Genomic DNA, 14,188 nt, shown 5'->3' with positions numbered 1-14,188 from the left:
CGTGTGGGGCTCTGGTCAAACAGTAAATCACTCGACTCACAGCTCCCAACACTACTGTAAGTACATGCCTGCCTTGTATTCTAGTGGATTTATTGGTTAAAAGCTTCACTTTTGACCAATAATAAACTTAGTCCTTTCAGTCTTGCTCTAGGTTGACTGTTGTAATAATCACCACGTCTTTTGAGTATTGTACACTGCCATGGAGAGTGATTATTTAAGCAGTGGGCAACCTGTCTATCTTTTCAGCTTGGATGACAGTGAGGGTCACCTGTCAATCAACGAGAAGAACAGGAGACGGACTAACGTCCTGGAGACATCCCATTTTGTATTGAACTACCTGTGCACCTGTATGAAATTGCAGGACGTAACCCCACATCATTCCAGCGGTAAAGAACCTGCTTTCCTGTCATCGGGATAATAATCACGGCGATTCTCTGTGAAGAACTAGCCAGTGGTGGTCACCAACACCTGCGACCCCCCCCCCACATCAGCAACGGCTACGATTTCAACAAGCAGTGTCACCAACACCAGACACCCAAGTTTTAAATTAGCGTTGAATTCAGTTATCATTTATATTTTTCATTTTCTTTAATGTAGGATTAATATTTCATATTTAAGTGTTTTACATTTTATATTTTCTACATAATAAAGTGTTTATGTTTGTCTGTTATTTCTTTTTCTATTCACTAATTTTCCTGAGGAGGAGCCAGCCTTGGTAATACTGTCTGAAGTTGTTACAGGGCTGAGTAAGCCTTCATATTCAATAATAACACTACCATACAATTTACCAGGTATACTCAACAGACTTATTCCCCTATAATTTTTGCACTCTCTTTTGTCCCCTTTGCCTTTATGCAAAGGAACTATGCATGCTCTCTGTCAATCCCTAGATACCTTACCCTCTTCCATACATTCATTAAATAACAGCACCAACCACTCCAAAACTATATCCCCACCTGCTTTTAACATTTCTATCTTTATCCCATCAATCCCAGCTGCCTTACCCCCTTTCATTTTACCTACTGCCTCACGAACTTCCCCCACACTCACAACTGGCTCATCCTCACTCCTACAAGATGTTATTCCTCCTTGCCCTATGCACGAAATCACAGCTTCCCTATCTTTATCAACATTTAACAATTCCTCAAAATATTCCCTCCATCTTCCCAGTACCTCTAACTCTCCATTTAACAACTCTCCTCTCCTATTTTTAACTGACAAATCCATATGTTCTCTAGGCTTCCTTAACTTGTTAATCTCACTCCAAAACTTTTTCTTATTTTCAACAAAATTTGTTGATAACATCTCACCCACTCTCTCATTTGCTCTCTTTTTACGTTGCTTCACCACTCTCTTAACCTCTCTCGTTTTCTCCATATACTCTTCCCTCCTTGCATCACTTCTACTCTGTAAAAACTTCTCATATGTTAACTTTTTCTTCCTTACTACTCTCTTTACATCATCATTCCACCAATCACTCTTCCCTCCCGCACCCACTTTCCTGTAACCACAAACTTCTGCTGAACACTCTAACACTACATTTTTAAACCTACCCCATACCTCTTCGACCCCATTGCCTATGTTCTCATTAGCCCATCTATCCTCCAACAGTTGTTTATATCTTACCCTAACTGTTTCCTCTTTTAGTTTATAAACCTTCACCTCTCTCTTACCTGATGCTTCTATTCTCCTTGTATCCCATCTACCTTTTACTCTCAGTGTAGCTACAACTAAAAAGTGATCTGATATATCTGTGGCCCCTCAATAAACATGTACATCCTGAAGTCTACTCAACAGTCTTTTATTTACCAATACATAGTCCAACAAACTACTGTCATTACGCCCTACATCATATCTTGTATACTTATTTATCCTCTTTTTTTAAAATACGTATTACCTATAAGTAAACCCCTTTCTATACACAGTTCAATCAAAGGGATCCCATTATCATTTACACCTGGCACCCCAAACTTGCCTACCACATCCTCTATACATGTTTCTCTACTTTAGCATTTAGGTCCCCTACCACAATTACTCTCTCACTTGGTTCAAAGGTACATATACATTCGCTTAAAAATCTCCCAAAATCTCTCTCTCTCCTCTACACTCCTCTATTCTCCAGGTGCATACACGCTTATTATGACCCACCTTTCACATCCGACCCTTATTTTAATCCACATAATCCTTGAATTTACACATTTACATTCCCTCTTCTCCTTCCATAACTGGTCCTTCAACATTATTGCTACCCCTTCCGTAGCTCTAACTCTCTCAGATACTCCTGACTTAATGCCATTTATTTCTCCCCACTGAAACTCGCCTACCCCCATCAGCTTTGTTTTGCTTAGGGCCAGGACATCTAACGTCTTTTCATAACATCAGCAATCATCTCTTTCTTATCATCCGCACTACATCCACGCACATTCAAGCATCCCAGTTTTATAAAAAAAATTTCTTCTTCTCATTTTAAGTAAGTGTATACAGGAGAAGGGGTTACTAGCCCATTGCTCCCGGCATTTTAGTCGCCTCATACAACACGCATGGCTTACGGAGGAAAGATTCTTTTCCACTTTCCAATGAACAATAGATAAAAAAAAGAACAAGAGCTATTAAGAAAAAGAAGAAAAACCCTAGATGTGTGTATGTATATATATGCATGTGCTTGCCTGTGTACTGTGACCTAAGTGTAAGTAGAAGTACCAAAATTTATCTGTTATCCAGCGTGTTTGTGAAACAGAAAAAAGACACCAGCAATCCTACCATCATGTAAAACAGTTACAGGTTCCTGTTTCACAGTCATCTGACAGGACGGTAGTACCTCCCTGGGTGGTTGTTGTCTAACATCCTACTACCACAGGACAGTAGTACCTCCCTGGGTGGTTGTCTACCATCCTACTACCACATGACGGTAGTACCTCCCTGGGTGGTTGTTGTCTACCATCCTACTACCACAGGACGGTAGTACCTCCCTGGGTGGTTGTTGTCTACCATCCTACTACCACAGGACAGTAGTGCCTCCCTGGGTGGTTGTCTACCATCCTACTACCACAGGACAGTAGTGCCTCCCTGGGTGATTGTCTACCATCCTACTACCACAGGACAGTAGTACCTCCCTGGGTGGTTGTCTACCATCCTACTACCACAGGACAGTAGTACCTCCCTGGGTGGTTGTTGTCTACCATCCTACTACCACAGGACAGTAGTGCCTCCCTGGGTGGTTGTTGTCTACCATCCTACTACCACAGGACAGTAGTACCTCCCTGGGTGGTTGTCTACCATCCTACTACCACAGGACAGTAGTGCCTCCCTGGGTGGTTGTTGTCTACCATCCTACTACCACAGGACAGTAGTGCCTCCCTGGGTGGTTGTCTACCATCCTACTACCACAGGACAGTAGTGCCTCCCTGGGTGGTTGGTGTCTACCAACCTACTACCATAGAAACCAAGAATGTTTATATAAAATGACTTTTTTTAAACATATCTTCTCGTACCTCTGAATATGTGTAAATATAGAAATATATGTGTAATCTTTTGAATATACGCGATGAAGCACGTGACTAATATATATATAATATATATATATATATATATATATATATATATATATATATATATATATATATATATATATATATATATATATATATATATATATATATATATATATATATATATATATATATATATATATATATATATTATTTTTTGGGGGGGTCCACCTCTGGTGTAAATTGTGGGACCCATAGCCTCGGAGAAGTGGATAAAAAGGCTTCAAGGAAGAATATTTGGATTTCTTCCTGAAAAAAGAAATATATATATATATATATATATATATATATATATATATATATATATATATATATATATATATATATATAATGTGTGTGTGTGTGTGTGTGTCGTGCTGAATATGTAAAAATGGTCAAAGAGCAAGAACTCATTTAAAATTAAGTCCTTTCTAAAAATTTTCTCTTATACATTTTTTCATTTGTTAAAGTAAAAATTAATAATTTTGTACCAAAAGAACCTTAGAAAACTTACTTAACCTTATCATAACAAGCTCAATTTAATTTAGCCTAATACAACTAAATATATTTTAGATAAGTTTACAATAATTTAATAATAAACAAACACAATTAAATATATTTTTTTCGTTAGGTTCAGAACGATTTTTGCGAAATTATTTCATACGCAAATTTTTGCTTGCCTTATTCGGCAAGAAGAACGTTGCTATTTAAGCCAAAATCGCAAGTTTTACCTATTCAGCACGACATATACATAATGTATTTTGTACTTCTCGCAGCAGAACAGTACGTTTTTGTAGTACATATTTGATGTTATAAAGTTGATTATATCATTATTACACTTCCCACCGTCAGGTTGCAATGGTTGGAGGCATGAAGATACAAATCGGACCATTCTTTCCCAAGCTCTCCATACCTGTTGAAGATCACAAGTGCTTCCCTGGCCACGATACTACGGATGATTTCAACAACCTTTACCTCAAGCTAATTGAGTGGAGCGCAGGTCGCGGTACAACACTCAGTGACTCACAGCTTCACCCTTACCCACTCACTAAATCCACTTACGTTCGTGATTATCCGTGCCCAAGGAACTTACTGCTGCCCCTTAGAGACCACTTCCGTGAGGAACTATCTTTCCAACCAGAAACTATAAAAAAAGCAAGATATTTCCTCGACAATGCTCTAAAAAGTGTACAAGACAATTCTACAGAAGAAATGACTATTATAACTGTCCATGTCCGTAGGACCGACTACTTAACTTTCATAACTTACAGATATAATATATTACCACTCAGTATGATATATTTTGTGCGGGCGTTTAATTACTACAGAGAAAGGTGAGTATGTCTTGTTGTCTGACAGACCATAAACTGGTAAGTCCTACAGGAAAGTTGCAGTAGTTGCAACTACGCATGTACTGAAGTGTCGGTATTAATATCAGTCTATAACTGAGTACTGATATCAGTACATAATTGTGTATAGTTGTGATGTTTACTGTCCATTTTGACCACGTAGCTTACTCAGTGTTCTTAACCATAAAATACACACTCACACACACACACTCACACACTCACACACACACATCCACACACACACACACAACACACACACACACACTACACACACACACTACACACACACGAAGAGCTAACTCGACCCCTACAACCATATTTATTTTTAACAAGTTTTAACTCTGAGATCATTTCTTGACTCTCCTAATATTTTAAGACATTCAATTTTCTACTTTCATCGCATCAAGTTCTATATTTTACTTTTTTATACAAAAATCATAGTTTTTTTTATATAACTGATGACGTGTGGTGCCTCAACGGAGGTCACAGGTCACAGGTCACAAAAACTAGAACAAATATCAAATATTAATATATATAATTACCATTGAATATATGACCCTATAATATATGACCCTATAATATATGACCCTATAATATATGACCCTATAATATATGACCCCATAATATGACCCTATAATATATGACCCCATAATATATGACCCTATAATATATGACCCCATAATATATGACCCTATAATATATGACCCTATAATATATGACCCCATAATATATGACCCCATAATATATGACCCTATAATATATGACCCTATAATATATGACCCTATAATATATGACCCTATAATATATGACCCTACAATATATGACCCCATAATATATGACCCTATAATATATGACCCTATAATATATGACCCTATAATATATGACCCTATAATATATGACCCTATAATATATGACCCCATAATATATGACCCTATAATATATGACCCTATAATTCTCTGGTGTTCACTCTCTCTACTTACTGTACCATACATTGACATGTTGTGTTGTACTATTCAGTTCAGTATTCACCTGCCATGGGTTCGATTCCCAGTCCTGTGATAGGCGTCAAGGCCTACGACAGTAGGCCTAGAACAATGTTCGACTGCTGTCATATGAACACAAGAATGGAGAAGCACAAAAGTACATCTCTCAGCTTCACTGGCATAATTCATCTTAAATAACTTTATTCATCTTAATCTTATTACGAAACTCTCATTGTAACAAAAGACTCTGTTTATCTTTCTCTTTGCTTTTCCTTTCTTTTTTTCCCGTTTTGCTTTCTTTTATCCTTTCTCTTTGATTTCTCTTTTTTTTCTTCGTTTCTCTTTGCTTTTTCTTTATTTTCTCTGCTTTCTATTTTTCTTTTTGCTTCATTTTCTATTTTTTTCTATATTTATTTTTGCTCTCTCATTTATCTTTGTTTTATCTTTACTTTCCCCTTTTCTCTTTTCCATCTCTTAACTTCCCCCCTTTGCTTTCTCTCTACTTTCCATTTCAATATTGTTTGTGTGTCACTTTCCCAGCCACATCATATCTGAGTGACCAAAAATCATCTATAAAACAACTCCTCGGTTTTCCAGGTTTAACTGGATTATTAATTGGTTTAGAACTTTATATAATTCCTAATTAATCTCTGAAGATTTTTCTCCTAAAATTAAGATATTTAATAAACAGTTGAAATATCACTGAAATACAGAAAAACAAGAGATAATATTTTTTTTTACTCTATTATGCTTTCGAGTTTGTAAAAAAAATGTTAATTGCAATGCTCAACATGAGAGTTCTGAACGTGTTTTCATTAAGTTATGAACATATTTTTAGTTCATTCTGAACTTGTTTTCATGTTCAGAACATGTTTTCACTTAGTTCTGAACATGTTTTGATGTTCTGAACTTGTTTCCATTTAGTTCTGAACGCGTTTTCATGTTTTGAACGTGTTTACATTTAGTTCTGAACGTGTTTTCATGTTCTGAACGTGTTTACATTTAGTTCTGAACGTGTTTTCATGTTCTGAACGTGTTTACATTTAGTTCTGAACGTGTTTTCATTTAGTTCTGAAAGTGTTTTCATTTAGTTCTGAAAGTGTTTTCATGTTCTGAACGTATTTACATTTAGTTCTGAACGTGATTTCATGTTCTGAACGTGTTTTCATTTAGTTCTGAACGTGCTTTCATGTTCTGAACGTGTTTACATTTAGTTCTGAACGTGTTTTGATGTTCTGAACTTGTTTACATTTAGTTCTGAACGTGTTTTCATGTTCTGAACGTGTTTTCATTTAGTTCTGAACGTGCTTTCATGTTCTGAACGTGTTTTCATGTTCTAAATCTGTTTTCATTTAATTGTGAATGTGCTTTAATTCAATTTTTCTTGCACAGGTTCGCGCGTCCTGTGTTTGTCATGACCAGTGATGATCCAAAATGGTGCAAGAAACATCTTGTGGAGAAAGATGTTGTTTTTGCTGGTGAGCAGTGATGGTGATAATGGTAGTGATGGTGCCAGTGGTAATGGTAGGGATGGTGGCAGTGGTAATGGTGTTGATGATGGTAGTGGTAGTGATGGTGGCAGTGGTAATGGTAGTTATGGTGGTAGTGGTAATGGGAGGGAGGGTGGTAGTGATAATGGTAAAGATGGTGGCAGTGGTAATGGTAGTGATAGTGGTTCTGGTGATAATTTTGGGAGGTGATGCTGCAGATGGTTGTAGTAGATGAGTTGGAGGCTTTCAAGATGGTTGTAGTGGTGGTGGTGGTGGTGGTGATGGTGGTAGTGGTAGCGATGGTGGTAGTGGTAGTGATGGTGGTAGTGGTAGCGATGGTGGTAGCGGTAGTGATGGTGGTAGTGGTAGTGATGGTGGTAGTGGTAGTGATGGTGGTAGTGGTAGTGATGGTGGTAGTGGTAGTGATGGTAGTAGTGGTAGTGATGGTGGTAGTGGTAGTGATGGTGGTAGTGGTAACGATGGTGGTAGTAGTAGTGATGGTGGTAGTAGTAGTGATGGTGGTAGTGGTAGTGATGGTGGTAGTGGTAGTGATGGTGGTAGTGGTTCTGGTGATAGTTTTGGGAGGTGATGCAGATGGTTGTAGTAGATGAGTTGGAGGCTTTCAAGATGGTGGTAGTGGTGGTGGTGGTGACGGAGGGTATGGAGGTGCTGCTGGTGGTGATAAATGCACCACCAACACTAAGTGGTACTACCAACTTTAATTAAGCATAAGGATAACCGTTTTCCAGTAAGAATGGTCTTTGGTGGAAATAAATGGTATAAAATACCGACACAATGGAAATATAAACACATATGCAGTATAATATGATCCTTTATTGACAACGTTTCGCCCACACAGTGAGCTTTTTCAAGTCACAAACAGATCTACCTGGGGTGGAAGGTACGCGAGTATTTTTAGTCAGGTTGAGAATGCTGGGTCAGGTGGAGCATATTGTACGTGAACGAAACACCAAGAGACCTCCAAACACGTATTTCAGAACACCAATACGCAAGCAGGTCTAACGATACAAGAAATGCCTGTGTACAACACCGTAATTCACACATCCATTTAATCAACTACAGAAACTCAAGACTTATCGCCACAGAAGACAACATTAAATACCGAAGAATCCTGGAATCATCGCTTATCTCTATATCCAACAACTTCAACCAGAACAACGGCTTCTATAACATAGCTCAACCACTTGCCAAGGAACTTCTTCATCGCTATCCCACATAGGAACGGAGGAACACTGCAGAAGGTCTACTCATATACTTATACAATCTCTCTTCCAAGCTACCCAAGATTTTAGACTCTTTAACCCCACTCGGGAGATCATCAGATGCAGCATTCTCCACCTGACCTCAGCATTCTGAACCTGACTATAAATACTCGCGTACTTTCCACCCCAGGTAGATCTGTTTATGACTTGAAAAAGCTCACTGTGTGGGCGAAACGTTGTCAATAAAGGATCACATTATACTGCATGTGTGTTTATATTTCCAAGAATGGTCCTTGGGACGTATGTAACAATCCTTCCCTAAAGTATTTAAAACCTATGTTTCAAAACATATGAACGCTAGATTGCCAGGTAGTGTTGTGAGAGATAAATCTGACGGAGAGTGAGCACTGTCACACGCACTGTTTGCTGATGACCCACTAGTTAAATAGTTCTGACGTTTACGATGCATTTCTATCGCGTTGCTCATTCAGCATTCACAACTGAGCAAAATACGTACAATTGTATTAATAGTTTAGAAAAGCGACAAGTTGATAAATGAGACACTTGTACAACACTTGAGGATATTAAGGAAGCGTTCAAGGTGGAAATAAATGGTATAAAATACCGACACAATGGAAATATAAACACATATGCAGTATAATGTGATCCTTTATTGACTACGTTTCGCCCACACAGTGGGCGACTTGAAAAGGCCCACTGTGTGGGCGAAACGTAGTTAATAAAGGATCACATTATATTGCATATGTGTTTGTATTTCCGAAGCGTTCAAGACTGAAGGACTGAACACATCAACTACAGGCTGAGGGACTGATTACCTCAAACTCCTCATCTTACCACCGTTCTTCTCTGTATTGGACTGAAGAAGCCACTGGCTGATGAAACGTTTCCACAATAAAGGTACCCAAGTGTTGCACAAATGTCTCATTCAACAAAACACTTTCAACACACGCATAAAATCAACAAGAAAAACAAACAACATAAACTCAACACAAATAAAACTCTCATAACAAATAAAAATAATCAACATCACTTAAAAAGGACATAAAATAATTAATGTCCAAAGACTCTGCTAATGACGCAGTGATTTTTTTTTTTTTTTTTTTTGAGATTCAGAAAAAATTACCAGAAGTTGGCGGAGGTGTAAGAAAAGATGAAAATATTATAAGGGAATGTGATGAGTCTTAGCAGACGTAGATGAATGTGATGAGTCTTAGCAGACGTAGATGAATGTGATGAGTCTTAGCAGACGTAGATGAATGTGATGAGTCTTAGCAGACGTAGATGAATGTGATGAGTCTTAGCAGACGTAGATGAATGTGATGAGTCTTAGCAGACGTAGATGAATGTGACGAGTCTTAGCAGACGTAGAGGAATGTGATGAGTCTTAGCAGACGTAGATGAATGTGATGAGTCTTAGCAGACGTAGATGAATGTGATGAGTCTTAGCAGACGTAGATGAATGTGATGAGTCTTAGCAGACGTAGATGAATGTGATGAGTCTTAGCAGACGTAGATGAATGTGATGAGTCTTAGCAGACGTAGAGGAATGTGACGAGTCTTAGCAGACGTAGAGGAATATGATGAGTCTTAGCAGACGTAGAGGAATATGATGAGTCTTAGCAGACGTAGATGAATATTCCTGAATATTCATAATCTAATGCCTAGAGTCTAAGAACTTCTAACGTAATACATGAACGCCTGAATATTCCTTATCTAATAGATGATGGTCTGAATTTTTTTAGCTGAACATTCGAGGACCTGAATTCACCCCATAACAACGAGTTGTGTCGCATTTACTCTTAACTTCTACAATTTCCAGGAAGCGGCAATGCTGTGGTGGACATGGCCATCCTATCACTGGGCGACCACCACGTCATTACCTATGGCACCTATGGCTTCGTCAGCGCCTTCCTAGGTAGAGGAACTATCGTCTACCCTGATCAGAACGGCAAACCTATTTCTTACTGCTTCAACTCTACCTTCTTCCAGCCCATCTACAGAGATTAACCCGTGAACGGTCGAAGCAGATCTACGTTCACATGTGTAATGCTACAAAAGTAGATCTACTTTTTTTTACATATTTTCAAATATAACAAAAAAAAAAGTAGATCAAAGTTTTTTTACACATTTTCAAATGTAAAAAAAAAAACAAAAAGATCTACTTTTTTTACATTCAAATGTTGAAAAAACGTATATATACGTTTGGACCGTTTACGGGTTAAAAGCTAGCTAAAACTAGCAGCAACCTTGGTAGACAGTTACAACCACAGAGGACATGTTTATCCACCATATTTATTGACAGTGACATTTTGTGTCTTACAAATAAATAAAAAAAAATCTATTTTTTTTAATAAGCATAAATGAAAAAAGTTAATGTTGTGAAACATAAATAAATTTAGAAAAAAGAAATCTAACATTGACTTAATTCATTGATTTTGCTCATCTAGAGTAAGATTTAATCGTTAACGATGGCTTACAGAGAAAGCTATAGTGATGTCAAAACTTGATTTGACATCAATGCCTGGAGAAGGTACAGTGACATTCATGCTTGGAGAGAGTATATTGACATCAATGCTTAGAGAAAGCAGTGACGTCAAAGCTTGGAGAACGTATAGTGACATCCATGCTTGGAGAAAGTATAGTGACATCAATGCTTGGAGAAAGTATAGTGACATCCATGCTTGGAGAAAGCAGTGACATCAATGTTTGGAGAAAGCATAGTGACGTCAAAGCTTGGAGAAAGTATGTGACATCAAAGAGAACTGACTGTACATAATACCTCAGGACATTTAGGAGCTCCTTAAAGCTCTTAATAAAAGTAAGAGCTTTTCGTGATTTATGTCTACAAAAATGACTTAAAAAACTGGGTATGTGAACTCAAAACCTTAATGGCAATCATAAGTGAAAAAAACAGTTGTATTCTTGGTATACATAAATTATGTAGTAAAATAAATAAAGCAGTGTTGTGCCGGAATAAAAGTGAGTAGCATGCGCTCCTTTATTCAAAGATTAATAAAATTTTAATGCAAAGTTGTATTGCTTTGTATAAACCATTAGCGTATTTATTATCAGGTATATATTGGCATTTTCCATCATTTTCCTTTGACATGACCATGAATAAATTCCCTCATATGATGCTGATCTTGCCCAATTACCCTCACTCCCATGATGCTAATTATGATCAACTACCCTCACTCCCATGATGGGAATCATGCCCAACTACCCTCACTCCCATGATGCTAATTATGATCAACTACCCTCACTCCCATGATGGGAATCATGCCCAACTACCCTCACTCCCATGATGGGAATCATGCCCAACTACCCTCACTCCCATGATGCTAATCATGCCCAACTACCCTCACTCCCATGTTGCTAATTATGATCAACTACCCTCACTCCCATGATGCTAATTATGATCAACTACCCTCACTCCCATGATGGGAATCATGCCCAACTACCCTCACTCCCATGATGGGAATCATGCCCAACTACCCTCACTCCCATGATGCTAATCATGCCCAACTACCCTCACTCCCATGTTGCTAATTATGATCAACTACCCTCACTCCCATGATGCTAATTATGATCAACTACCCTCACTCCCATGTTGCTAATTATGATCAACTACCCTCACTCCCATGATGCTAATTATGATCAACTACCCTCACTCCCATGTTGCTAATTATGATCAACTACCCTCACTCCCATGATGCTAATCATGCCCAACTACCCTCACTCCCATGTTGCTAATTATGATCAACTACCCTCACTCCCATGATGCTAATTATGATCAACTACCCTCACTCCCATGTTGCTAATTATGATCAACTACCCTCACTCCCATGATGCTAATTATGATCAACTACCCTCACTCCCATGATGCTAATTATGATCAACTACCCTCACTCCCATGTTGCTAATTATGATCAACTACCCTCACTCCCATGATGCTAATTATGATCAACTACCCTCACTCCCATGATGCTAATTATGATCAACTACCCTCACTCCCATGTTGCTAATTATGATCAACTACCCTCACTCCCATGATGCTAATTATGATCAACTACCCTCACTCCCATGATGCTAATTATGATCAACTACCCTCACTCCCATGTTGCTAATTATGATCAACTACCCTCACTCCCATGATGCTAATTATGATCAACTACCCTCACTCCCATGTTGCTAATTATGATCAACTACCCTCACTCCCATGATGCTAATCATGCCCAACTACCCTCACTCCCATGTTGCTAATTATGATCAACTACCCTCACTCCCATGATGCTAATTATGATCAACTACCCTCACTCCCATGTTGCTAATTATGATCAACTACCCTCACTCCCATGATGCTAATTATGATCAACTACCCTCACTCCCATGATGCTAATTATGATCAACTACCCTCACTCCCATGTTGCTAATTATGATCAACTACCCTCACTCCCATGATGCTAATTATGATCAACTACCCTCACTCCCATGATGCTAATTATGATCAACTACCCTCACTCCCATGATGGGAATCATGCCCAACTACCCTCACTCCCATGATGCTAATCATGCCCAACTACCCTCACTCCCATGTTGCTAATTATGATCAACTACCCTCACTCCCATGATGCTAATTATGATCAACTACCCTCACTCCCATGATGCTAATTATGATCAACTACCCTCACTCCCATGATGGGAATCATGCCCAACTACCCTCACTCCCATGATGGGAATCATGCCCAACTACCCTCACTCCCATGATGCTAATCATGCCCAACTACCCTCACTCCCATGATGCTAATTATGATCAACTACCCTCACTCCCATGATGCTAATTATGATCAACTACCCTCACTCCCATGATGGGAATCATGCCCAATTACCCTCACTCCCATGATGCTAATTATGATCAACTACCCTCACTCCCATGATGGGAATCATGCCCAACTACCTTCACTCCCATGATGGGAATCATGCCCAACTACCCTCACTCCCATGATGCTAATCATGCCCAACTACCCTCACTCCCATGATGCTAATTATGATCAACTACCCTCACTCCCATGATGCTAATTATGATCAACTACCCTCACTCCCATGATGCTAATTATGATCAACTACCCTCACTCCCATGATGCTAATTATGATCAACTACCCTCACTCCCATGATGGGAATCATGCCCAACTACCCTCACTCCCATGATGGGAATCATGCCCAACTACCCTCACTCCCATGATGCTAATCATGCCCAACTACCCTCACTCCCATGATGCTAATTATGATCAACTACCCTCACTCCCATGATGCTAATTATGATCAACTACCCTCACTCCCATGATGGGAATCATGCCCAACTACCTTCACTCCCATGATGGGAATCATGCCCAACTACCCTCACTCCCATGATGCTAATCATGCCCAACTACCCTCACTCCCATGATGCTAATTATGATCAACTACCCTCACTCCCATGATGCTAATTATGATCAACTACCCTCACTCCCATGATGCTAATTATGATCAACTACCCTCACTCCCATGATGGGAATCATGCCCAACTACCCTCACTCCCATGATGGGAATCATGC

General features: G+C 38.8%; 1 protein-coding gene across 3 annotated transcripts in view; it reads left to right on the top strand.

The window, feature by feature from the left end:
* LOC128700881 (galactoside 2-alpha-L-fucosyltransferase SEC1-like) overlaps window positions 1-11,615 on the top strand; it is a 58,201-nt gene extending 46,586 nt beyond the window's left edge. For all 3 annotated transcript variants that reach the window (XM_070104739.1, XM_070104740.1, XM_053794352.2), the window contains 3 exons: window positions 4,380-4,861; window positions 7,252-7,337; window positions 10,413-11,615. In XM_070104739.1, the coding sequence (XP_069960840.1) occupies window positions 4,380-4,861; window positions 7,252-7,337; window positions 10,413-10,600 (756 nt within the window). In that variant the 3' untranslated portion in view covers window positions 10,601-11,615. The remainder of the gene's footprint in view (window positions 1-4,379; window positions 4,862-7,251; window positions 7,338-10,412) is intronic.
* Window positions 11,616-14,188: the final 2,573 nt, after the last annotated feature.

This window comes from Cherax quadricarinatus, chromosome 94 (genome assembly GCF_038502225.1).
Source record: "Cherax quadricarinatus isolate ZL_2023a chromosome 94, ASM3850222v1, whole genome shotgun sequence".
In the NCBI taxonomy this organism is placed as follows: Eukaryota; Metazoa; Arthropoda; class Malacostraca; order Decapoda; family Parastacidae; genus Cherax; species Cherax quadricarinatus.
Note: the sequence above shows the minus strand (reverse complement) of the source record. Positions and strands in the feature narration are given on the sequence as shown.